This window comes from Ascaphus truei, chromosome 3 (genome assembly GCF_040206685.1).
Source record: "Ascaphus truei isolate aAscTru1 chromosome 3, aAscTru1.hap1, whole genome shotgun sequence".
NCBI classification, from domain to species: domain Eukaryota; kingdom Metazoa; phylum Chordata; class Amphibia; order Anura; family Ascaphidae; genus Ascaphus; species Ascaphus truei.
The window spans coordinates 270,007,345-270,033,280 of record NC_134485.1 but is presented as its reverse complement, the minus strand read 5'-3'; the positions used below and the strand labels follow the sequence as shown (position 1 = coordinate 270,033,280).

Genomic DNA, 25,936 nt, shown 5'->3' with positions numbered 1-25,936 from the left:
GGCCACGCTTTGCAACCTCGTATAGAGCTTGCTGCGGGCCCAAAAAAAATCCTGGCAGCGTGCCAACATGCTGCCTGGCGCATCGCAAGCGCGCTAAATCCTGGCAACCCGCGGTGACGGGGTGACGGGATTTATCGAGGTGCACAGGGGCCCTGGGCCCCCTGACTACAGGGCCCGGGACGCCAGTAGCCCCTGCCGCCAACAGAAATCATGGGGCCCGGGACAAACATTTTAAGCAGGCCCCCCCGTGTCAGCGGTATTGCCCTCCGCCACCCCCCCCCCCATTTCACACCTCACGTGCCCCCATCCCATGTATTTCTCTCCTTTCCGTCTCACTCTCCCGCCTCGCATGTATTTCTCTCCCCTTCTCACTCTTACTCCGTTTTCCTCATTCACCCCCTCTCTACTCTCCCTCCGTCAATTACCCCACGCTTACTCATTCCGTCTTCCCCCACCCACAAGATATATACCAAAAAACTTCCCACCCCCGAATACATACAAAAAAATCCCCACCCCCCAAATATATACAACCTCCCCCCCAAATCCATACAAAAAACCCACCTAATTTTTATATATATGCACACACACACTATATATCTATCTATATATATATTTCTCAAACCGTTGTATGCCTGTCTGTCTGTCTGTCCTGTGTCTCCCTGTCCCTAGGGGCAATCACATTGGACCTTTGGCCCGTCACTTCGCCTCAGGCCAATGAGATGGCTCCCTTGGCCTGCCCGCCCGCCCCCGCACACCTCTCATTGGCCTGAGGCGGAGTGACGGGCCAAAGGGGACACACACACACACACTCTCACTCTCACACACACACTCTCACTCTCCCTCTCCCCCTCCCCCCCATCACGTGCGCCGCCCTGCACCGGCTCCCGGACGAAGGGGAAGCGTGGCGCGGCCCGGCCCTGCTGCCACAGCCGCCAACTTCAGGCTCCTCCCCCCCTCGCTCTCAACCGGCTCCCGGACGGAGGGGAAGCGTGGCACGGCGCTCCCTTACCTCCCCGGCGCTACCTCCCCGGCCGCTGGGGGACCAAGCAGCCTCCTCGGATCTGCGCCAGTCCCACTCTCCACCACCTCTCACTCCCGTCGTGTGTGTGTGGGGAGAGGGACATTTCACTCCTGCCAAGAATTTGTGCCTCACTTTCACCCCTTCCCCTGCCCTTCACCCCCCCCTACCCCTGCCCTTCACCCCCCCCTACCCCTGCCCTTCACCCCCCCTACCCCTGCCCTTCACCCCCCTCACCCATGCCCTTCACCCCCCTACCCCTGCCCTTCACCCCCCCTACCCCTGCCCTTCAACCCCCCTTCCCTTCACCCCCCCTACCCCTGCCCTTCACCCCGCCCTACCCCTGCCCTTCACCCCCCCTACCCCTGCCCTTCACCCCCCCTACCCCTGCCCTTCACTCCCCCTACCTCTGCCCTTCATCCCCCCCTACCCCTGCCCTTCACCCCCCCACCCCCTGCCCTTCACCCCCCACCCCCTGCCCTTCACCCCCCACCCCCTGCCCTTCACCCCCCCTACCCCTGCCCTTCACCCCCCTACCCTTGCCCTTTATCCCCCCTACCCCTGCCCTTCACCCCCACCCCCTGCCCTTCACCCCCCCCACCCCCTGCCCTTCACCCCCCCCACCCCCTGCCCTTCACACCCCCTTCCCCTGCCCTTCACCCCCCACTACCCCTGCCCTTCACCCCCCCTACCCCTGCCCGTCACCCCCCTACCCCTGCCCTTCACCCCCCCTACCCCTGCCCTTCACCCCCCCTACCCCTGCCCTTCACCCCCCCACCCCTGCCCTTCACCTCCCCACCCCTGCCCTTCACCCCCTCCACCCCTGCCCTTCACCCCCCCCCACACCCTTCACACCCCCCCACACCCTTCACCCCCCGACCCTTCACCCCCCCACCCCTGCCCTTCACCCCCCACCCCTGCCCTCCACCCCCCCACCCCTGCCCTTCACCCCTCCCCCACCCTTCACCCCCCCACCCCTGCCCTTCGCCCCCCTCCCCCTGCCCTTCGCCCCCCACCCCCTCCCCTTCGCCCCCCACCCCCTCCCCCTGCTCTTCGCCCCCCACCCCCTCCCCCTGCCCTTCGCCCCCCACCCCCTCCCCGCCCTTCATCCCCCACCCCCTCCCCGCCCTTCACCCCCCGCACGCACCCCGCCCTTCACGCACCCCGCCCGTCACGTACACCCCCTTCCCACCCCGCCCTTCACGCACCCCGCCCCTGCAATCCCGGGCAACGCCGGGTATATCAGCTAGTATATATATATACATATACACACACACACACACACACACATATATATATTTATATACACACACACAAAAATCAGACCGGTGGCTTGTGGGGGGGGGGGGGGGGGCGTGCTGGTGATGCGGGGGGGAGTGGCTGAACGGCCCGGTCCCTGCACGGGGGAGGTCGTTCTGTGGGTGCCTGTGCCACTTGGGGGGGGGGGGCGTTGTGCTGCGGAGGGGGGAGGGCTGCAGTGCTGCTGGGAGACATGACATCTGTCTCCCGGTGCTGCTCCTCCAGCGCGCACGCCGGGCCTCCCTCTCGCTTACTTCCGGCGCTGCCAGCATGGTGACGCTGCCAGCAGGGTGACGCTGCCAGCAGGGTGACCCGGTGCCGGGTTCGGAGGTTTTTTTATTTTTTTAAATTAACTAGCAGCCCTTGTTTCCCACTGCTGGCGGGATCGCGGCGCCCCTCTAGCCAAGCCACGGCGCACCAGGGCGCCGCGGCGCACAGTTTGGGAACCTCTGGGCTAGACCATTTCCCACTGACTTCCTCAAATGCAACGGTCGATTTCAAATATTGGTGAAGAAGCTAAACAAAATGTCAGCAAAAGTGTAACCTATAATCTCACCTTTGCATGAAATAAGCATTGCTCATTGGCCTCTGTTTGATCCTGTTAGTGTGTGGTAGTGATGTCTGGCTCGTGTTTTGGAAGCAGCAGGTAGTCTGAGCAGGCTGCTCTGGGCGCCTTATTGCTGTAGCCTAGCCGTTCTACCCACACAGATGGGGACCTTATGAAACTTGAGGAAGGTCATGATATATTTTAGATTTGGACCCCCAGTGTTTTTTTGTATCTTATGGTAGCAAACATACTTTGTATTTGTATAATTACATACGTCGGTGACACCGATCTAATATACTGTACCGCGTTCACTTCACTTTCCTAATAATTTGTATATCTGAAAAAGGTTTCATAGAGTAGTCTGCACTCTCTTGTTAACTTTTGTATAACACTTTTGTTATGCAGTTTCCAAAACCACCAGTTTGGCTTCTTTATTCCCTTTTTTGTTTTAAAGTGGCAATCTGCACTGCACAATATGATGGGCGTGGTCAGGGCTATGTCCAGCTGCTATTCTATTGGTCACACTGCTTCGTGTTTATAAATGTGCAGATGAGCTAAAATACCTCTGATTCCTAAAAGTAATTTACTTTTAAAAAGTTAAAAATACTTGGGATAAAAGGGCCCTTTCTCCCTCCATCCTGCAGCTCCGATCTTTCCCCTGTGTTGTTGGAGCTAGATTTTATTTTTGTGTGGGAAGACATGCTACCCATGTATTAAATCCATTGGAGCATGTACGATCAGAAAATATGCACTTGTGTGGGGGTATTTTTCTGTTGGGTTAGTTTTGCCTTTTTAATGATGTTGTGTGTACCTTTTACATTCAGCTTTAAATAATTCTGATGGTTTGCTAATTTGGGGTTAGTTTTGTCCAAATAAAAGTATGTATAGATGTATAATCTATATACTTGTGGTTCTCCTGCTGCCTTGTGGGTATCTTACTCTCTCTTCTACAGCGCACCATGCATGCAGTCCTGTTATTACTTTTGCTGTTGATGACCGTAATTCCATGAACTGAAACACATCTGACAATACTATAACATAACACAACCAGAAAGAAAAACTATTTAACATAAACATCACTTGTATTCACTTTCCTTTTATCCAGGAGCAGCTCCTGCTCCCCACCCTACTGTGATACTTCACTCCTCCCACTCCGCCATATAATATATATCCTTTCATTTATGCCTGACTAATAAGCTTTTGGCTTTTCTAATCACTTGTTAGACCTTATTAACCTGTTATACCCCTTACCTCTTCCTTATATAAACATATTTAACTGCTGATTGTATTAGCATAACTTTTTTTTTTTTTAACTACTGAGTTGCTTAACGCACCTAGCTTGGCCTTGAACTTCGGCATTCACCAATACCTGTTAACAAGGCAATTCTTCTAGTCCCCTCAACTCCACAAACTTTTTCCCTACTTCAATCTTTTATCTCAGGATACCCCAAGAAGTACTTTTAGTCATTTAGCCATTTGTCAGCGATAGTAGGTTTACAGCTCTGCATCTGTTTTCAAAGGTACAATACAGTACAGTAGGGCCCCGCTTTATGGTGACGGCCTGTAACGGAAACCGCCGTATGAGCGAGGCCCTACTGTAGTAGCGTGGAGTGCCATAAAATTGTGTTGGCCAGGATCTAAGTAGCAGATCCGTGCAAACACTGAGAACACAGAGTAGAAGACAGCTGTGTTAAAGTACCAGCATTGCTGCAGTTCCTATCAGCAGAACAGAAGCGGCAACATAACGACACACTATATAAAGTAGAATACAAAGTGTCCCTAAAGAGGGAACACTATAACTAATAAGTGTACCGACACAATGTCCTAAGCGATGGCAAAGCACCTCAGAGAATGTACATGTACACTAATTCCCTGATCTGAACACCAAGTTAATCTACAAACTGTTCCTAAATAACCCCAGGGTAGGGCTATTGTGTAGTGGACAATATAATTGAAGCCGATAACAACTGGTGCTACCTTATTAGGAAGAACTGTAATCGTAGGGTTGAGTGTAGATGGGTAGCTGAAGTTCTGTAAGAGTACTAAGTATGATACTGGTGGTCCATAGAGATATCCCCCCTTAGGAAGGGAGCTGCTTGAGATCGTAGGATCAATTGCAGCTTGAACTGTGCTTGAGCAGGGCAGTACAGATACTCCCGTGTGGAGTTACAGTACTGCGTTCATATCGGTAGACCCTGCACGTGCATGTGTAAGTGACGACTTGCGCGTTTCGCTGAAGAATGCTTTCCCAAGGCCAGTAGGGGGGTGTCCCGTATCCTTGCGGAGTTTAAATAGCAGAGCTGCTTGTTTATCTGACCTTCAGTAACCCTGACAGTAGCAAGCACATGCGCAGAGAATCGTACAAAGCCTGGTTAGTAATGCAGGCTAGACTAGTCTCTGAAATGCCAGCAAAGATACATAGCTGTGCAGTGACTAAGTGTACAAGCACTTAGTACATGGCCAGCATGATTTTGCTCCATGATAGGGTATATTTCTCGTTATGCACCATCCAGACTCTTGCGTTCTTCTCAAGGATGTCTTCTTTCTACCCCCTTTGTATCTAAAGCCCTCTCCCGCCTTAAACCTTTTTCATTGACTGCCCCTCACCTCTGGAATGCCCTTCCCCTCAGTACCCGACTAGCACCCTCTCTATCCACCTTTAAGACCCACCTTAAGACACACTTGCTTAAAGAAGCATATGAATAGCACTGTGGATATTCTAAACACGATACATAATGCTTGGCCCCCTGCAGATGCACTTACCAGAACTCCCTCCTACTGTCTCTGTACGTTCTCCCTACCTACCAATTAGACTGTAAGCTCCTCGGAGCAGGGACTCCTCTTCCTTAATGTCTAAAGCACTTATTCCCATGATCTGTTATTTATATTATCTGTTATTTATTGGATTACCACATGTATTACTGCTGTGAAGCGCTATGTACATTAATGGCGCTATATAAATAAAGACATACAATACAATACAATATTAAAGCAGTGTCCATATTCACACCATCCCTAAGTACAAGGGCAGGTTGCTGCGATACCAATGATGCTGTACATCAGGGTATGGGTGGGTACCAAGTTACCACTTTTGTCATGAAAGGAAAATATAATAATAAAACTGATTAAAGAGATGCCGTTGTTCGTCTATTATTGTGTAGTTCTTGTGTCACATAGTCGTATATTAAAACATACCAGGAATACCAGAATGTTCAGCAGATAAGAAATGGTATAAACAGCCAAATAGTAAGGTAAGTGCATGACGGTTAGATGAAAGGGCTAAACTAAAAACCCTCATTATGCCCCCTTGGGGACAGTGCTTGAGCGTGTATATCCAGCGTGCCTCTTTTTGAAGGAGAATGGAGTCCACATCACCTCGCCTGGGACAGATTGATAATTGGTCAATGCCAATAAATACTATTGCATTTGAGTCACCATTGTGACACAGATTGATATGTCTAGCAACCGGTGTGTCCGCCTTGTTACGAATGGTACCAAGATGTTCAAGTAGCCTTTGCTTATTCTGTTTGGTTTTACCAATGTAGATCTTGCCACAAGTGCAAAGACCCTGATAAATAACCCCACAACTTTGACAGTTGATATATTTCCTTATTTGGTAAGTGCGAGACTTGTCCCAGTTTTGGAAAGTTTTAGTGGTCTTGATGTGCTTGCAGGCTTTACAGCGCTTACAACTGTAGGTGACCACAGGTTTGGGTGGTAGCCAAGTTCTAACTGGTGTCTCGGTGAAGTGGCTCTTTACCAGAATGTCCCTCAAATTCCGTGCCCTTCTCACCATATAGGGATGTGTCAATGACGTCTTTGATATCCACATCTGATCTTAAAATGTGCCAGTGTTTTGGCAAGAATGCCTCTAGCCAGGTGCCACTGTTTGTTGTAAGTACCAATGAACCTTCCTTAAGGTCACTCACTCAGCCATTTTCAGCCTCCCTTATTCTGGTGCTCTGGGAAGTGAGTTCCCCTTTAAGATCCTCTATGGCTCTCAAAGCTTTTAGTCAGCGTTGGCATGATTTCCCTTCCCACAGCTCTGGCCGCCTCACCATGCTCTGTCTGCTCCCTGTGTCCCTCACTCTCCTGTGGGTCACAGACATCCTGCTGATTCTCTGCGTGCTGCTCCATGAGGTCAGCAGCCATCTTGGATTTTCCCTTTTTCTTCTCTGCCTTCTCAGGATGTTGCTGCTGCTTTGGAGGCATCTTAGATTTATTTTTTCCATCCAGCTCACTTGGGACCCTTTCCCCTCTCCTTGCCTGTCACTTTTTGTTCAGGTTAGTGCTGTTTTGGGTGATTAGTAGCAGGGTTTCTGCAGAGCTCCGCACTCTGCTTTCACTTTGCCTAGCACTAAAACAGGACCCCCCCTGATTTTATGTAATCTGACTTTATAATGCTAAGGATCCTCTCCTCTAGCTTTCCCTCCTCCTCTAGCTTTCCCTCCTCCTCTAGCTGTCCCTACTCCTCTAGCTTTCCCTACTCCTCTAGCTTTCCCTCCTCCTCTAGCTTTCCCTCCTCCTCTAGCTTTCCCTACTCCTCTAGCTTTCCCTACTCCTCTAGCTTTCCCTACTCCTCTAGCTTTCCCTACTCCTCTAGCTTTCCCTACTCCTCTAGCTTTCCCTACTCCTCTAGTGCCTTTTCTTGTGTGTGCAGATTATTGCCTTTTTGGTTGCAATCTGGCGGAGCCTCACAGAGCTCAGTCTTCTGCTGCTGCTCTGTCTGGTGCCAAACCGGAAGTTAATATATATTTTTAAGCCTTAAAAACAGAACTGCATAATTCTGAAAAATATGCATATGACGTGGGCGTCTGTAAGTAGTTAATTCACATTTATAAGTAAATATGAATCGAAAAACTGAGATTTGAACTGTGAAGCACGCAATTGCATGGATCCTCACAATAATGCAATTTTGCAATTTCACATGCATATTAGTTGGCAAATGGTGTTTTGTTGTGCATAAATTCATCACTACATTGTGTGCTGATAGCGGATTGCATTCTGTTTTACCTTTGCAATGCCAAATGTGCAAGGAACTGCAGCATAAGGCAATATATATATAGTAGGTGGTGCCATACTATAAGACCCCTTATAGTACAGTAACACCATATAGCCCTTATGGTTTTAGCACTACTTAGTGAATAAGGCCCATAGTGCATTTCTCTACTCAATAGCTACAACAAACAGATCACACACACTTCCATAATATATAGGACGTTTTAACTGGCGTATATGGAAAATTTATATACCTGTCTGTATCCAGAGTCCTAATATTTTCAGGCATCCAACATGTGACATGAGAATGAAGGGGCAAAGGCTGAGCAACAGGGGATAGTTCATAAGTCTTCCTGTTCCAAATGGCATTTTTGTCACAGTCCCGGTTTTTAGTCCTCTGCCTCGACTTTTTGGACAACTATCAGTTTTCTATCGACACCGGCCACGCTTGTGCGATCAGCATTTACCAGACACTAGTGCACATGCGTGACCTGCAATCGCCGATCGCACACACGCAATATTTGTCCTGGTTTTTGCCAGAACAAATATGGTCACCTTAACCATGATGTTTGATTTAATGGTTTCCTAATCGTTTCCCCCCCCCCCCCCAACAAGAAAAATCAGTATAATGTTTTCCATAAGTCATAATATTAATCATTTTTATGTGATTTTTTTCAATGGTTTTAAAAATGTTAAAATGTTTATAATATCTTAAATTAATTCTATGCAACATGTTCAGTCCTAATATTTTGTAGCATACCGTCTTGTTAAAGTGGTGTTCCAAGGAGCGGGAAAGTATTCTGCAAGGGCCGGCGTTTTGAAACGTTTGAAAATAACTATTTTAAACTATGAAGGAAAGAATTGCATTGGGTATTTGGGCAGTGGAAAAATTATCTGCGATCCACAAACATCCCAGTGTTGCCAGTTCATGTCCGCGAGATGTTGTATGGAAATGTACATACTGTACGTGTATTTGGTATGGTTCTCCAACTTCACTTGGACTGATTTTCTACTGATGAGGTCACTGCATTTATTTATAGATGTTTGTTTTCCAGCACTCGTAGGCATTTTCACATGATTCACTTGTACGCACCTTGCGTTCATTGCCGGCTTGGTTGTGTTTTTCAGGTGTGACTCACAATATTCCTCTACTCCGGGAAGTAATCACTCACCCTCGTTTTATTACGGGTGACATAACTACAAAATTCCTTTCTGAAGTATATCCTGATGGCTTTAAAGGTTCGTCTTTTCTTTATTCATTACTACACATTGTATACACGTATAGAGTATGAACACACCTCACACTTTGTGTATGTGTGTATGTATGTCATATATATATATATGTGTGTGTGTGTGTGTGTATGTATATGTGTGTGTATATGTGTATGTATATATATATATATATATATATATATATATATATATATATATATATATATATATATATATATATATATATATATATATTTATTCATACATATCACAGTCAAGTTTTAGAACCATGTGTAACCCTAATGCACAATCCTAGAGGAAAGCAGACTTCATTATTTCTTCCACAGCATGACACATTTTGTAATAGAAGTCTCATGTTTTTGGTTGGTTGCAGAGTATAAATGTTGGAATCACTTTAACTGTGTGTGTGTGTGTGTGTGTGTGTGTGTGTGTGTGTGTGTGTGTGTGTGTGTGTGTGTGTGTGTGTTTTTCACCACAGATTGGAAAGTAAGTTTTGGATTAAGGTGAGGTTTCCTTATATTAATTTCAAGGGATAAGTCAGGAACTAGAGGTCATCTCACTTTACATTCCATGCGTGACCTGCTGCCGCAGCTCCGGCTTGCCCTGTGCCTGTTCTTGGTTTATATACTGTAAAAGATGCTAATCAGGCGCCACATTATTAAGCAGAGGCAGCAGCTTTTCCTTTTGAATTCAATGTTCAATTACAGATCTTCTCGCCGGCTCTTTTTTTTTTTTTTTTTTTTTCATCGCCTGTGCAACACTTTTAAAGTTGCATAACTGGGCATACACGTATCACAAGCCTTTGCTTTTGTCAATACTACAACATTATGTACGATATCCTTTTTAATATTGTGATCGTATTCATGACATGTCGAGATATCCGGATATAAAGGTTGATCATGATACATATATGGGATCTTCAAGTGTACTGCTCATTTAAAGTTACAGGGGCATGTTTAATACATATACTATACTGTAGGTAGGTCAGCAGCCCTGGGTCGTCATCGTCCCCCTCTAACTTTATCGCTCTCCCCTTCTTGCTTTCACCCTCTCCCCCGCAATCACTTTCCCCTTTTCTATTCCTCCTCCTTTTCTCTCTCACACCCCTTCTCTCTCTCACGCTCCTGCTCTCTCTCTCACGCCCCTTCTCTCTCACTGTCTCACTCCCTCTTCTCTCTCACCCCCCCTTTTCGCTATTCCTTTCCTCTCTCACTCCTCTTCTCTCTCACTCCTCCTCTCTCTCACTCCTCTCTCTCACTCCCCCTTCTCTCTCTCTCCCCCTCCCCCTTCTCTCTCTCACTCCCCCCTTTCTCTCTCTCCCCCTCCCCCTTCTCTCTCTCTTTCCGCCTCCCCCTTCTCTCTCTCTCTTTCCGCCTCCCCCTTCTCTCTCTCTCTTTGCCCCCCCTCTCTCTTTCCCCCTCCCCCTTCTCTCTCTCTCACTCCCTCTTCTCTCTCTGTCTCTTCCCCCACTCTCTCTCTGTCTCCCGTTTTTCTCGCTCTCTCTCAGCTTAAGATCTTATACCATCGCTTAGTACTGTAAATATGACACCCCCCCCCTCAATTATAATTGTTTATTTTCTTTTAAACAGGCCACAGTTTGTCATCTACAGAGAAAAATGAACTTCTTGCCACAGCAGCATCATTGTACGTGGCTTCACAAATGCGATCGCATCGATTTCTAAATAATACAAGGTATGGTGTGTTATCTTCTGCTGTAGTTTGTAAAGATTTGGGGCTATATTTACTAAGTGGTTCTCCTACATAGGGCACCTGGAGACAGAATACACCTTATTGCCTATTAACCTTAATCCTGTCCTGGTGGAGCTTGCGGAAATGTAGCAGCTGTAAAAATAGGTTCATCACTGTTGCCAACGCCTCCCCAAATTCTTTTGGTGTCCTTGTAAATATCATATCTGATCCCATTGCCATCAACTTCTAGATGGCATTCTTATTTGTAAATGGAATTGTTTCCACTTTCCATCCGCTGGTATTTCTGTTACCTGTTGGTCAGTGAAGAAAGAAGATCTGAGACTGCACACCAAAGACTCAAATCCATACCAAGTATTTGAAGTTGGTGTACCTGTCCTGGAGGGAACTTCCTAGTTAAGGGCGTCAAATGCATCACATGTAGAAAAGAAGCTGTTGCATTCAAAATCTAAAAATATATTTGATTTGCTGGTATATCAGGACTAGGACATTTCGGGGTGATGGACAAATAATCAAATATATGTCACGGTTTGAATTGTCTGCTGTTTCTGTTCTTGATCACTTTCATTCCCTATCTTTTAACTTCTGTGTGTCTGGGGAGAAAAAAAAACTTGGCATATTTTGCTTTGACCTTGTCTCTATTTTTCTCTCTCTCTTTCAGTCTTAAATTCTGCTACCCCCTCCATCCTCTGTTTACCTGCAAATAAGTTTCCTCCCCTTTAATACTGCCTGGGCCTTTGTCGCCTCTGTCTGTGCATATGGTTGTTCTTTTTGCCTCTCTCTGCCATACCTGGTACAATCCCTATATTGATCTCGGTAACCACCCTATTCAATAAGGTAAGAAGTGGGGTAATAATGCACGTAACTGATGCATCAAGTTCAACTCATTTAAATGGAAGTTGATGCATTGTACACTGCATATTACCCCACTTCTTGTGATATTGAATAGAGGACTAAATCTACATGCTCTGCCTCAATGCAATCGTTTTCGCTCCTATTTTGCCCCTAGCCCTTCTTTGAGAATATTAGTGGTATGTTTTTTTGCTTTGACTAACCTTCCTGATACAGGGATTTTTCTTGGCAGTTATTTTGCCCAAATTTTAGAACCTTTGACCAATCAGAATCTTCCTTGATAATAATTCAGAGGTATGGATACCATCTAGGGTATTGCTTTGCCAGGATTCATCTCCTATTCACTAGAACAGGCCCATCAAACTCAGAATAGCTTTGGAGATGATTCTTAAGTCTGACTGCACGACTCTGGTTGCACCAGATTTTTATTTTTATAAACCGTTACTATAACCTACGCGTACACACTTTTCTTGTGTTTTCCTTATTAAAAACGTTGCTGGTATCTCTCTCCCTTCCCCTCCACCCCACCTCTATCTACCTCTCTGCCCCATCCCTTCTCTCTCTCTCTCCCCCCCATCCCTTCTCTCCCCTCATCCCTTCTCTCTCTCTCCCCCCATCCCTTCTCTCTCTCTCCCCCCATCCCTTCTCTCTCTCCCTCCATCCCTTCTCTCTCCCCCATCCCTTCTCTCTCTTCCCCCATCCCTTCTCTCTCTTCCCCCATCCCTTCTCTCTCTCCCCCAGTCCCTTCTCTCTCTCCCCCATCCCTTCTCTCTCTCCCCCATCCCTTCTCTCTCTCCCCCATCCCTTCTCTCTCTCCCCCAATCCCTTCTCTCTCTCCCCCATCCCTTCTCTCTCTCCCCCCAACCCTTCTCTCTCTCACCCCATCCCTTCTCTCTCTCCCCATCCCTTCTCTCTCTCCCCCATCCCTTCTCTCTCTCCCCCATCCCTTCTCTCTCTCCCCCATCCCTTCTCTCTCTCCCCCATCCCTTCTCTCTCCCCCCATCCCTTCTCTATCTCCCCCCCATCCCTTCTCTCTCTCTCCCCATCCCTTCTCTCTCTCCCCCATCCCTTCTCTCTCTCCCCCATCCCTTCTCTCTCCCCATCCCTTCTCTCTCTCCCCCATCCCTTCTCTCCTCCCCCCATCCCTTCTCTCTCTCCCCCCATCCCTTCTCTCTCTCCCCCCATCCCTTCTCTCTCTCCCCCCATCCCTTCTCTCTCTCCCTCCATCCCTTCTCTCTCCCCCATCCCTTCTCTCTCTTCCCCCATCCCTTCTCTCTCTTCCCCCATCCCTTCTCTCTCTCCCCCAATCCCTTCTCTCTCTCCCCCATCCCTTCTCTCTCTCCCCCATCCCTTCTCTCTCTCCCCCATCCCTTCTCTCTCTCCCCCAATCCCTTCTCTCTCTCCCCCATCCCTTCTCTCTCTCCCCCCAACCCTTCTCTCTCTCACCCCATCCCTTCTCTCTCTCCCCATCCCTTCTCTCTCTCCCCCATCCCTTCTCTCTCTCCCCCATCCCTTCTCTCTCTCCCCCATCCCTTCTCTCTCTCCCCCATCCCTTCTCTCTCTCCCCCATCCCTTCTCTCTCCCCATCCCTTCTCTCTCTCCCCCATCCCTTCTCTCCTCCCCCCATCCCTTCTCTCTCTCCCCCCATCCCTTCTCTCTCTCCCCCCATCCCTTCTCTCTCTCCCCCCATCCCTTCTCTCTCTCCCCCATCCCATCTCTCTCTATCCTCCCTTCACTTTCCCTTCTCCTTTCTCTCTATCCCCACTCCCTTCTCTCTCCCCCTTTCCCTTCTCTCCCCCCTTTTCCTTCTCTCCCCCCTTTCCCTTCTCCCCCCCATTTCCTTCTCTCCCTCCTTTTTCCTTCTCTCCCCCTTTTCCTTCTCTCCCTTCTCTCTCTCCCCCATCCCTTCTCTCTCTCCCCCATCCCTTCTCTCTCTCCCCCATCCCTTCTCTCTCTCCCCCATCCCTTCTCTCTCTCCCCATCCCTTCTCTCTCTCCCCCATCCCTTCTCTCTCTCCCCCCATCCCTGCTCTCTCTCCCCCCATCCCTTCTCTCTCTCCCCCCATCCCTTCTCTCTCTCTCCCATTCCTTCTCTCTCTCTCTCCCATCCCTTCTCTCTCTCCCCCATCCCTTCTCTCTCCCCCTATCCTGGATAAGAGCTGTAAGCTTCTCCAGATGGGCACTCCTCACTTCAGAGTATTGTGTGCAGCGCAGCAAGAGTGAGTTTCGTCTTCTACCTCTTCGCCTTCTACCCGCTCAAATCACTGGCACAGTCTCATCTCCTGGGGCTTCCAGTTCTCTGTGTCTGCCTGTTTCTATTTCCAGGCTGTGGGCTCTCATTCTGTATTAGCACAAGGTCTGTCTCTGCTTTGGGTCTTTTACCTTCATTAGGCAGGGTGCCAGAGTGTATTTTCTCTGTAGACTGCGGTAGGTCTCCAGCTTCTTTGAGCGCTGTATCATTTTCCCACACAGTCACATTCTGCTTCTTCATTTCGCTGGCGATTTGATTTGATTTGTTTTTTCGGCAAGTTGTTGATCTGTTTGGGGTTTTGTTCTTGGAGTGAGAGGACAAGTTGTTTGATGGCACAGGGTTTAGTGAGGAGGTCCTGCTTTTTCATTGCTCTGTAGCAGTAAAACTGCGGGCGGCTGTTGTTTAGGTGGACCCAGAATGTCAGTTCTCGCTTCTGTTAAGTGAGCAGTAGAGGAAAGCGGTCCAGCTCAGCGCAATATGCAGGCCTTGTTGTACTCCTGTGTACTTGGAGAAGGTGTTTGCAGAATTCCAGATGCAGTATTTCGGTTGGGCTGGTATCCCATTTTGTGGAGTCTGGGTATGTCACGGCACCCCACACCTCGCTGCCATACAGAAGGATGGGTGTGATGATGCTGTTGAATATGAGGTGGTACATCTGGTTCCTTATTGCATAGAATGCTCTGCGGCCCTTCTCCTTCAGTGTATTTGTGGCCAGGTTGAATTTCCCTGATGAGCTGATTGTTAGACCCAAGGTATGTGTAACTCGCTGTCTGTGCCAGTACATTGTCATTCAGTGCGAATTGCGATATGGTTGGATGTTTTTTTAGATTTTTTCTGGAATACCATTATTCTATTTTTTTTTATAGGTTTACAGAGAATGCCCAGGTCTGGCTAAATTTTTCTAGTATTGCCAGTTTCTGTTGGAGGCCTTGTTCTGTTCCAGCCAAGTTGAGCCCAGGTGCTGAGAAAAATTCTAGGGCTGCTGTTAGCTCATTGATGTATATGTATATTGTACAGCCCTGTCTAATTCCACAGCTTTGGTGGAAGAAGTCTGTCCTTTTGTTATTAACTTTCACGCAGCATTTGTTTTCAGAGTACATACTTTTGATGGTGTATGTTCCCCCCCCTATTCCGCTCTCTAATATTTTCAGCAATAGACCTGGATGCCAGATGGAGTCTAAAGCCTTTTTAAAGTCCACAAAGCAAGCAAAGATTTTGCCCTTGTTGGTGTTGTGGACGTGCTTGTTGATCAAGCTGTGTAGGGTGTAGATGTGGTCTGTGGTGGGGTGGTTTGGCAGGAAGAATACACTCTGCTCTGTCAGGAAGGTGAGGATTCTGCTGTTTAAGATGCTGTTGAACAGAGACTCCCTCTCTGCCTCCCTCCCTCTCTCCCTCCCTCCCTCCCTCTCTCCCTCCCTCCCTCCCTCTCTCCCTCCCTCCCTCTCTCCCTCCCTCCCTCTCTCCCTCCCTCTCTCTCTTCCTCCCTCCCTCTCTCCATTCCTCCCTCTCTCCCTCCCTCCCTCCCTTCCTCCCTCCCTTCCTCCCTCCCTTCCTCCCTTCCTCCCTCCCTCTCTCCCTCTCTCCCTCCCTCCCTCCCCCCTCCCTTCCTCTCCAATCGCTTCTCTCCTCTCTCTCCCCCTCCCCAATCACGCTCACACACAGATTCACCATACCCCCTCCCAAACACTACTCAAACACACATTACCCACTGCCGCACACACACACACACACACACACACACACACACACACACACACACACACACACACAATACCCCTCACAATAGCCCCACAATTCCCCCTCTCCAAAATAGCTCCACAATTCCCCCACTGCCTGACACTAGCCCACCTCCCCCACAACAGCTTCACACACCAAAAGGCGGCGCAGGCGCATAACAGCAGGAGGTGAGAGGAGGAGGCCAGCGGGGAGGAAGCAGCCCGGCAGCAACTTCCAGCGTTCGCTGGGTCCCCGCAGTCACTAGACACAAGATTCCTGTCCCTGTTCTCCCCCCTGTCAGCTCACAGGCACGGGCCGCATGGCGACACCTTGTGGGCCACATGCTGCGAGTTTGACAGCCCTGTACTGGAACCATAGAACTAAGAAGGCTCTTCTTGATGGAATTCCATAAAACGATTCACCTCCCCCAGGTCCTGGGATCCTACTCTTTCTAGCTGCATGGTTCTAAATACCGCAGAAAACCTTTACTGCCTAATCTTTAACTGAAGATATAGTTTTTGTGCTTGCTTTTCCCATGCATAGGCACATTGTAGCAAGCAGTGCCTATGATCCTGCAGATTAAACCGTACAGAGACCATATTGTTTAGGAAGTGCCCTGATTAGAAGCTTCTGACGCAGGCCAGTTGATCCTTGGATTATGAGAGAAAAAATACATGATCCATATCCATCTTGCAAACTGTTGCTTCAAAGCCACAGCACTTCAAAACAACCATTTTGAAACCTGGGCTGAAGAAGAGACTGTCTGTCATATTACTTCAAGTGAATAAAACGTAACTTGTCTTCAGGCATGTAAAGCGTTTTATGGAGTAATACAATTTAGTAAATATGGCCATTTATGGCTCAATTCAGTTTGGAACGGAGCTCGAAGAAGTCTTCCAGCACAGAAGGTTGTTTATGGAGTAGTACCTCTTAAATAAATGTGAATTTGTACAGTATGCCCATTTATTTCTTGTATTTAGCATTCGTTAATCTAGGTGTGTTTAATTTCTTCTGAGTGTTTAAAAAATCTCCCCAGCACCCCCCCAGCCCTGCATAGATATTTGCACTACAGACACCATTTTGAAAAGGTTAATAATACAATTTGTCAGGTTCAATCTCAGATCAACAGCTCTTGACCTAAAACTAGAGGCAAATGTGAGGAAAGTAGTTTTCACTAAATTGGTAAATTGATGTATAGAAAAGGCATTGAGCTGAAGCAATTGTGGCAATAGTGGTAAAAAGAAGTAGAATGCAAAGTTGTAGAGTAAATAATGAAATGGAGAGACTGAGAAGACCAATATTAGTATTTTTGTCCGGTTCTATACTAGCTATTTTATGTAAGCCACACATGTACTTCTTCTGCTGCCCCTATTATTATTTCAAGTTGCTGTTGATATTATTATTTTACTGCAAGCTATTTACTTTTTTTATTGATTTTTTTTTTTTTTAAAGAGAATGAGGTAAAAGAAAATGTGCATGACTGTGGAACACATTTTTGCTACATCTATTAAGCATATGATCTCTCCATGCCTCTCCATGTTCTAGTTTCTAATGGAAGCATACTTTGGCTCAAGTGATTTAATGCTTGTTTGATGCAGCGGTGCCTATTAAACAGCAGCCAATACTACACAATTGAAACTTGATGGTTTGGCTTTGGTCTGCTTTCATTTGTGGCTTAGAGGGTGTAACAGAATGACTCTCCAGGTGTGGCTACATCATACTATCTATCTCATGGGTCCACTGATGCAATGTTTGTACTTCTAAATCCAATTACCCACAGCACTTCCTATGTTTTGCTTGCATTGGCTGTAATCTGTGTTTTCCTAATTTCTTCATAGAGTCCTTTCATCTTTTATTGGACTTGGCAAAGATGTGCCCACATTACTTGACCTGCAACTCACATGCCCAAAATAAAATAAAATAGTTTTTATTCTGTAAGATATGTAGTGATAAAACAAAGTTTTTTTATTTATTTTTTTGGTCTTAATGTGTGTGTAGAATGGAAAAATGTGTATGTATATTTTTGGTTTTATATCGGCAACCAGATACAAAGCAATTTTTACAGCAATACAATAACAGAGGGAGCACAATATGACGGGATAAGTGTATCATATATTTAAACATCAAAATATAATGGATTAAACATTATTAGATGTATGAACATCTTTATATATAGAAGCCTACAATATGTTGGCAATTGCAGATCAACAATAGCAAATAGTTTTTAAAATTCCATATGTTGACTTTTCTTACCTACAGTATAAAATGCATAGGTGTGTGTGTGTGTGTGTGTATATATATATACATATATACACACAGAACAAAAATCAGCGCTAAATAGACCAAATATGAATGGAAAAGGTAATAATTAAATGATAACAAATAGTAATAATGTTCTTTGACAAAATACTATAACAGTAGGAACAGATATGATTACCTAACTAAGGTGTAGCCTAGAAAAAAGGGTGTTGCATACATATAAGTAGGCAGATGATAAAAAATATATATGGATACTTAATTAAAGATGATATAATAGTCCTTGGGATGTTCGCTGCTTCTTATAGGATAACCTGCATCCACATAGATCTGTTAAAAAAGAAGAGAGAGAAGCGCGTGCCCCATAGTGCAATTCTGTTGAAAATGTAATGCCAAACTTAAAAAATCATTGAACGCACACTCACAAACGAAATAGATAATTCAGTAGTATAGAGAAATAAATCTCTGATGGTTACTCTTCTCGGGTAGGTGTCAGTGCTCCAAGGTGTATGATCGAAGGGTTCCCCGTTGTAACCAGCACAGCACGAAAACAGATGAGCAGAGAAGATGCCAGCTGCCAGATCGTAAGATCCGGGTCCCAACGCACGTTTCGTCACAGTCATGGGACTTCCTGACGAAGTCAGATGACTGTGACGAAACACACGTTGGGTCCCGGATCTTACTGACGACTGACGTCATCACGCACGCTGACGTCCATGAGCTCTCTAGCAGCAGCTCCAGCGCATGGTGCGCTCTGTATACCGGAAGAGTATATTCACAAACATACGATCTGGCAGCTGGCATCTTCTCTGCTCATCTGTTTTCGTGCTGTGCTGGTTACAACGGGGAACCCTTTGATCATACACCTTGGAGGACTGACATCTACCCGAGAAGAGTAACCATCAGAGATTTATTTCTCTATAGTGCTGAATTATCTATTTCGTTTGTGAGTGTGCATTCAATGATTTTTTAAGTTTTTATATATATATAGCCACCCCTGTACATAGCGCTTCACTGAAGTAATACACGTCACATAATGGGAATAAGTGCTGCAAACATAAGAGTAACATTAGGAAAAGGCATCCCTGCTCCGAAGAGTTTATAATCTAATTCCCTTCCATTACCAGTTCAAGATACCAGCACATTGTACTGGAAGTGGTGTACACATCTTCCCCAAATAGCTGGATCCCTGGGCATCCTAAAGCTATAGATACATTACAGTATATTTGTTTTGAGGTGCATTTTGATATATTTTGTGCATGCATGCGAGGGCAATCGTTGCTTTTTCAGGGCATCAATATAGCCAATAGATTGTATGTATATATGCATGTATTTATATATAACTTTATATAGCGCCATCTATGTACATAGTGCTTCATAGTCGTAACACAAGTGACATAATATAACACATAATGGGAATAAGCACTTCAGTCATGAAAGTAACATTAGGAAAAGGAGTCCCTGCCCCGAAGAGCTTACAATCTAAGTGGTAGGTGGTAGATTACACATTAATGTATATGTCACAGGGTTTTCCAGTTTTCAGCATTTTACTGTTCTCTAAATCAGCAACAGGAGCTGGATTGGATATCGAATAGAATAGGCTCATTATTGCAGGAGTTTTTCTCTGTTCCCTGCAAGGATTCCAAAAGCTCTTGCACACTTCATCAGTATTATTGTAATTCTTTGGCTGCAGGATATTTGGCAGCTGTTGCACCCCACTGGCAAATCCTATTCATACTTCTTTTACATTCACGATTGCCATTGGAGAATTGATTTCTCTCTCCCCTACGCTAACCTTTCCCAATCCATTTTGGATTGTTCAACTTGAAACATTTTAATTTCATATCATACTTCTTTCAATTCGGCTCACAATCTTTCTTTTAACGTGTCACCAAGGTAACCACATAGCGTGCTTTTTTTCTGGAAAGCAAAGTTTTATTTCACATGCTTATTATGGAAATGCGTTTTTGTATTTAGGGAGATATATTGTGTTTAACAGTGTAGTGGGATAGAGGAGCGTCAAGACTGTGAAGCTCCAGAGCTAGTGATGTAGTAACATGCATGGAATAACTGGAACATTATTGTGAAATCGCAGTCTGAAAAAGGTCTCCTTTGATATTGTAAGCGGCTTTTATTTTTCATTTCTGCAGTCCCTCCCAGTGCAATTATTATGCATTGGTACCTGCTTTGCCAACTATGTCAAACGGTTTATTCTTGTGTTTGCGGTATATCTAATATCTCTCAGAGATCAATTTTCTTTTGCGCTTTGCGTGTACTGGTCAGTCGACTAAGTACCAGTAAATTAGTACTGTGATTAAGCATTTATTTTAAAGGAAGATGTAGAATACTACTGTATGATTATTGTCCTCATTCCATTCACTTAAAAATAGTAAATAAACGCACAGCTGGAGGTTGTAGGTTATTGTTTCAAACGGTGGTCCCTGGAAACTTTTGCAATGGTGCAGGCTCCAGATGTATGGAGGCAATCTCCTATGGTAGAAATGGTTACCTCTCCCCCCAGAAAGAGTACACTCTAGACAGGAGGTATATTCAACTGGATCCAGTTTATTGTCCTTCTGCACACACACAGTAACACGTGGGCCTCTGCCCAATGCAGTTCACTGTAGGCCTCCAACGTCTGGATAGTCCCTGGACCTACACAACGGGTCAAGGGCCCCCGCAGCAGTCGCTACTCTTCCCTAACCCTCTAACAGGGTCAGGGGAAAGGTAATCACTCACTCTTCCCCCTAAGGGGAGAGAACCAGGGTATGCTAGTACACAGCAATCCTGCGTGTTACCTGTCTCTCTCAACGGTAGAAACACTACTAAATTTGGGTGGTGCAACTCCTTAAGTATAGTAGGGGGAAGGTACAACGTCTGGACCCAGGATTGGGCAGAACACAGACCTAGTCCCACCTCCTCCCTGTCACTCAAAGGAGCTGCTTGTGTGGGGAAAACCCATAATTGGTCCTGACACTGCCTGCTCTTACCAGGGCTTGAATGTCAGGGAGGGCAGACTTGTAGCCAAACCAGACATGGCTACACTTACAAGAATCCTTGTTCAGGAGAAGAAACAATATGGTCCCTGGGGTTAGCTTATCTAAGGCAGCCAATATAAAGACATCATCATTGGAGGACATTGCTGCTTCCGATTTGGTGACCGCAAATCCTTCATTTTCACTTACAACTACTGGCAAAAGTTAAAAAAAAAAAAAAAAAAAAGTTACAATATTTGGACAGTCATGGGGCCGCGGTAACTTTTCTTGCTGTGGTTCAGCTCCAGAGGACAACCTGGTTCATATAAAGGTACAAACAACTCTATTTTTCAGGAGATTGCGTCATTAAATGAGCTAAATAGAAAGTACTTCAAAACATTCTGACATGTACCTCTCCAAAGGATAGTGGGAATGGTTGGAGAGCTTTATACTTCTTCTCCGTAGAGTGGGATAAAACGGCATATTAAATATGGTAATATTAAATTCCTCAACTATATTTCACTCTTTTGTGCGACATTAATTTGCCTTTTTCTTCATATCAATTAGGATTGTCATACAGTACAATTATTTTGTAGTAATTTGGGGTTAAAGTTGCTGGTTTCATTTACCAAAGAATAATAAATAAATAAATATTCTCTCTGACCTTTCCTACAGTAGATGGGGTTTCTGATCATTTAATTCTGCCTCTCGTTAAGTTCATCTCTTATGCCTATCTTTTCATATCACAGTTGTCACGTACGATAAACTAAGACATCAGTGTATTTTTTTTTTAAACCATAGTTCCCTAGGGGAGAAGGAGTTGTTTTCATATCCAAAAGCATGAAACCAAATATCCTATGTAGTATTAGTCCAAAGGAATCTTCCCTCCATGAGTGGCACGTTTGACCGCTCTGCCTTGTGGTTTGTTAGATCTTTCAAATGTCATTGACAGAACAGGAAAGTCTTACTGGCCCTTACCTTTTGATGTTATATAGGGCATGAATCTTGCATCCGCTTAGATGTATTGTTATCCTTTGGGAATCTGGATACCATAAGAACATCTCCCCTAAAACACTCCAAACTAGAGCAAAGTTCACGCATTGACTTACTACCGTTATGGCTACGTGAGGCCCACAAAGAGCTTCTTAACATGCTTGGCTATAATTGTTGGGGTATGTATTATTTCTTCATGGTACATGTTAGGTGGAAATGATTAACGGAATCAAATGATTGCCATGTTGGGGATTTAAATCTCCCGCCTTACTTTTCACCGGTGTAAAATGCATCCCTCAGTTTGCAACCCTTGAATTAATTTAGTAGCAAACATGGATGGAGAAGAACTTAAAGGAGCAGCCCCGCATTGGATCCAAAAATATTTAATAATGTCATTAGCTGCCTTAAAAAAACGCAAACATTTTGTCCATTTTTGATTTTCTGAAAACCAGCAAAGGTTTTACTTTTAGCATTAACTTCAATGCTTGATAAGTGCATGTCAATGGCCTCCATCTTCCCTCCCCCAGGCCAGAGGACCAGTGAGGAGAAAAAAAGAGCAGTGCCTGGTCTTGCTCAGCACATCATAACATTACACAAAAGATCACAAGTTCCTCCTGTATTTCAACATGCAATCTTGACAAACTAACTTCCAAAATATATGTACAGCAAATAAAAATACCACATGTGAGCACATTCACGTCTCAGACAGGTCTGCAACCCTGTCTTGTCCCATTATCTCTTAGCATACAGTGCTTCCACTGCAGCCAGGGATTCTGGGTAATGACATGCAAATGAGAACACAGGGTCACCTTTTACTTCATATCTATTTGAACACGGACCTCTATGAGCTTATGCCTGCCGCATTACACAGCTTTTCATCGCAGCCTGGGTTACAGAAGTGCATAGCCAGCAAACCTACTCACGGACAGCTGTTTTGACCTGTTGGGTCTCCGGTTATTACTGGCTTTGTAATGTGAAGCTGGAATAGGTTTCAACCCCACATTAAATAAGTTAGGGTGGGTAAAAAAGTGACAAAAAGCCTCCACGTACAGTGTACAGCAAATAAAAATATCGCGTGTGAGCACATTCACATGTCTCACAGGTCTGTAACCCTGTCTTTCTCCATTATCTCCTATCATACAATACATCCACTGCAGCTAGACCTGACATTGCTTCTTGAACAGTTTTGTCTAACTTCTCGAGTTAGAGAACTAATGCAGTGACATGTTCATTAGTCAATTGTGCTGATTTTAAATGATTTTTCAACGTTAATCCTTCAGTGTGATGTCAGTGTGAGGATAGTGAGATCAGGTCCTACTAAAGTCATGAAAATGTAGTCCACTTCCTTGTGTCTTCCATGTAACGTTTGTTCTCTGAAAGAGAGGGAGCTGGGAAACGGGGAGACCACACAATGGAATGTTTAGTGCTTTTTAGGTTTTGTGGAAAAGATAAAGCGACTGACAATATTTAACATTTGTATGTTTGAAGGGACAGCACGATTAAAGGAACCAGTTGTGGGAATTTTATATTGTTTACTCCAAATGATGATGAAATGAAATGATAATTCCATTTTAATGAAAATGTTGTTTGATTATATTTTGCATGATAAAAATCCTATTGTTGATCTGGTTGCAGTTTAGGAGTGTTATCAATAACTGGTAATTGATCTAATATTTAATGTGTGTGTGTCTGCATCATACATTTCTACATCTACATTTCGTACAAAAGTAGTTCCATAGAGCATTTCAAGATCTACCGGGTTGTATTTGTGTGTTATTTCTACTCTACCTTGCTGGCCTGTAATCCTTACAAATAACCAACAGGAGAATCCTTCCCCACCTAAGCAGTTTCTCTTGGGTTATTTGTAGAGTATGTTATGGTTCGTCATTCTATAGAAAAAAGTTACCTTTCAAGGGGTGGTTTCAAGGGGGGATGAATATACACTCTGCTTTTCAATGCTCACCAGCATTGCCTCGTCATTAAAGCAGTTATGAGAATAGTTCTGTCAATTCTTTTTATCCTGGTACAAAGAGCTTTCTTTATAATAAATGTGTATCATGGCAAACTCGCGTTTACAAAACATTTTATTGTAACGGAGCGTTGCACAGTATTAAACTGACCTCCTTGGAGGTGAAGATGCCGTTGACTTTGAATTAAGAACGCAAAAAGCGGAATGCTCACTAGACAACTCTGAAAACTGCTTAGTCTTATTCACATGGTTTTAGCAATTGAACAATCGTGTGAAAATGGAGCTTTCATCTTTCATATACAGTGATGAACTTTTATGTTGGGAAATGTTGAAAGTCCTCCGATAGCAAAGCTAGATTTGTGTTTTTCTTGGCAGCCGACTTCTTTTCAGAATGCCTTTAATCTAGCCATTCCATGTTTTCTTTTATTCATCTAGCTAGTTGAAGCTTCTCTGAAAGCGTTTCTGCACATATGAATTTATTATACCAATAGGGCACACAAGTCGTCTTTTCTTTATATTGTATTTCAGAATTGATGGCATTTTATTACATGTCTATTTGTATGTCTTTAACATTTAGGGAGGGGTTGAGAGGAAATAAAAAAAAACTACAGGGTAGATCTAAAGTTTCATTAAAATTGCTTATGCCCCGTCCTAGGCATTTTAAGTGGGCCATCTGTCTAAACATCTCCTCTATTTTTTTCTGATCATTTCCTCGACTTATTCATGAGCCATGGGAGGGCTTCTTTGTAGTCTCCATGTAGCTTGGTTCAGCCTACCCCCACTGAATACATCTATGTGCTTGCATAACATATATTTCACAGTGCTAGAAATTCTCTGAACTTAGCTCAGATGAATGGCCCACATTCTGAAGGTTCCCTCTCTTTCTTTTCTCTCTTTTTTTATTTTATTATTATTCCTGCAAGGATTTGTATGCAGAAACTGACCTCACTTGCTACAGAATCCAGCACTCATTCTTGATCCTTTTACATACCACCTGCTGTTAATGCTATGATGATGAATTTCTTAATGACTGTTTCACTAATAACTCTTGTCTTAAGTCAATATTTTACTTTTGTCACTGGAATTCAGAATTGCACCACTTTAAAGCGGGTATAATTTTTCTTAACTATTTTTAGTTGTACATTCATACATTAATACATACATAGTAATTCATAGCTTGACATTTAGCCAAATGCAAATGAGTAATTTTCCAGAAATTACTCAACATTATATTCAATAAACTTTGAATTGTGATGACTCGCAATTTTTTTTCCACGTAGCCCAGAGTTGAGCTGTCCAATTCCGAAATCTATATGGCATTCGCCATGTAGAAAACCTAATTGAACAGCCAAAACTAGGTAAAAAAAAAAAAACATACATATAAAACGCCAACATTATTAACCCCTTATTAACCATAGTGGTCTTGCATGCCTTCATATCTACTATGGTAACAAAAGGGTTATGAAACCTCACATTATCCTTACTATCCCCCCATTGCAAGCCATAGAGGCTAGTAAGATATTGCCATGCAATGTCAAACTAAACGCTAAGGCAGGGGTGCATAAATGGGGGGGCCTGGGGGTGCAAGATTTTCTGTGGGGGGGGGGGGGGCGGGGTGGTTACAGAGACCCCACTCTCTTCCCGGAGGCATTTAAATTAAATGCCGGGGGAGTGGCAAAGGCCTTCTGTAACTTCCCTTACCTTGGGTCCGGCGGTTTCTCATGGCACGTCACCATGGCAACGCGGCGTAAAATTTTGCTGTGAGGTAATGGGATGTTGCGTTGCCATGGCGTCGTGACTTCAGAACGCCAGAAGCAAGGTAAGTAAGAGTCGGCAGGGGTGGGCGCAGGGGGAAATGTTTGTGCATCCATGTGCTAAGGCATTCTAGGAGTGAACCACTCTCACCTTCCTCCCCCCTCCCAGCGCATTCCCAGGACACAGATCACCATCACCCAGCCCACTACTCCCATCCCAAAACACCTTAACCCTCCTCTACCTAGCAATGGACACTGGCTAATAGCTATAGCCATGTAGACCATTGTAATCAAATTAAGAAAACTGTTAAAAAAAATGTTTTTTTTTTTTTAAATAAATGGGGTCATTAACTCCTTTAGTACTAGTTA

At 45.0% G+C, this 25,936-nt stretch overlaps 1 protein-coding gene across 1 annotated transcript in view; it reads left to right on the top strand.

The window, feature by feature from the left end:
* The window catches only part of PCCA (propionyl-CoA carboxylase subunit alpha), a 421,935-nt gene that overhangs the window by 205,601 nt on the left and 190,398 nt on the right, over nt 1-25,936 (top strand). Inside the window, exons 17-18 of the mRNA XM_075590774.1 lie at nt 8,991-9,101; nt 10,685-10,787. Coding sequence (XP_075446889.1) covers nt 8,991-9,101; nt 10,685-10,787 — 214 coding nt within the window. The remainder of the gene's footprint in view (nt 1-8,990; nt 9,102-10,684; nt 10,788-25,936) is intronic.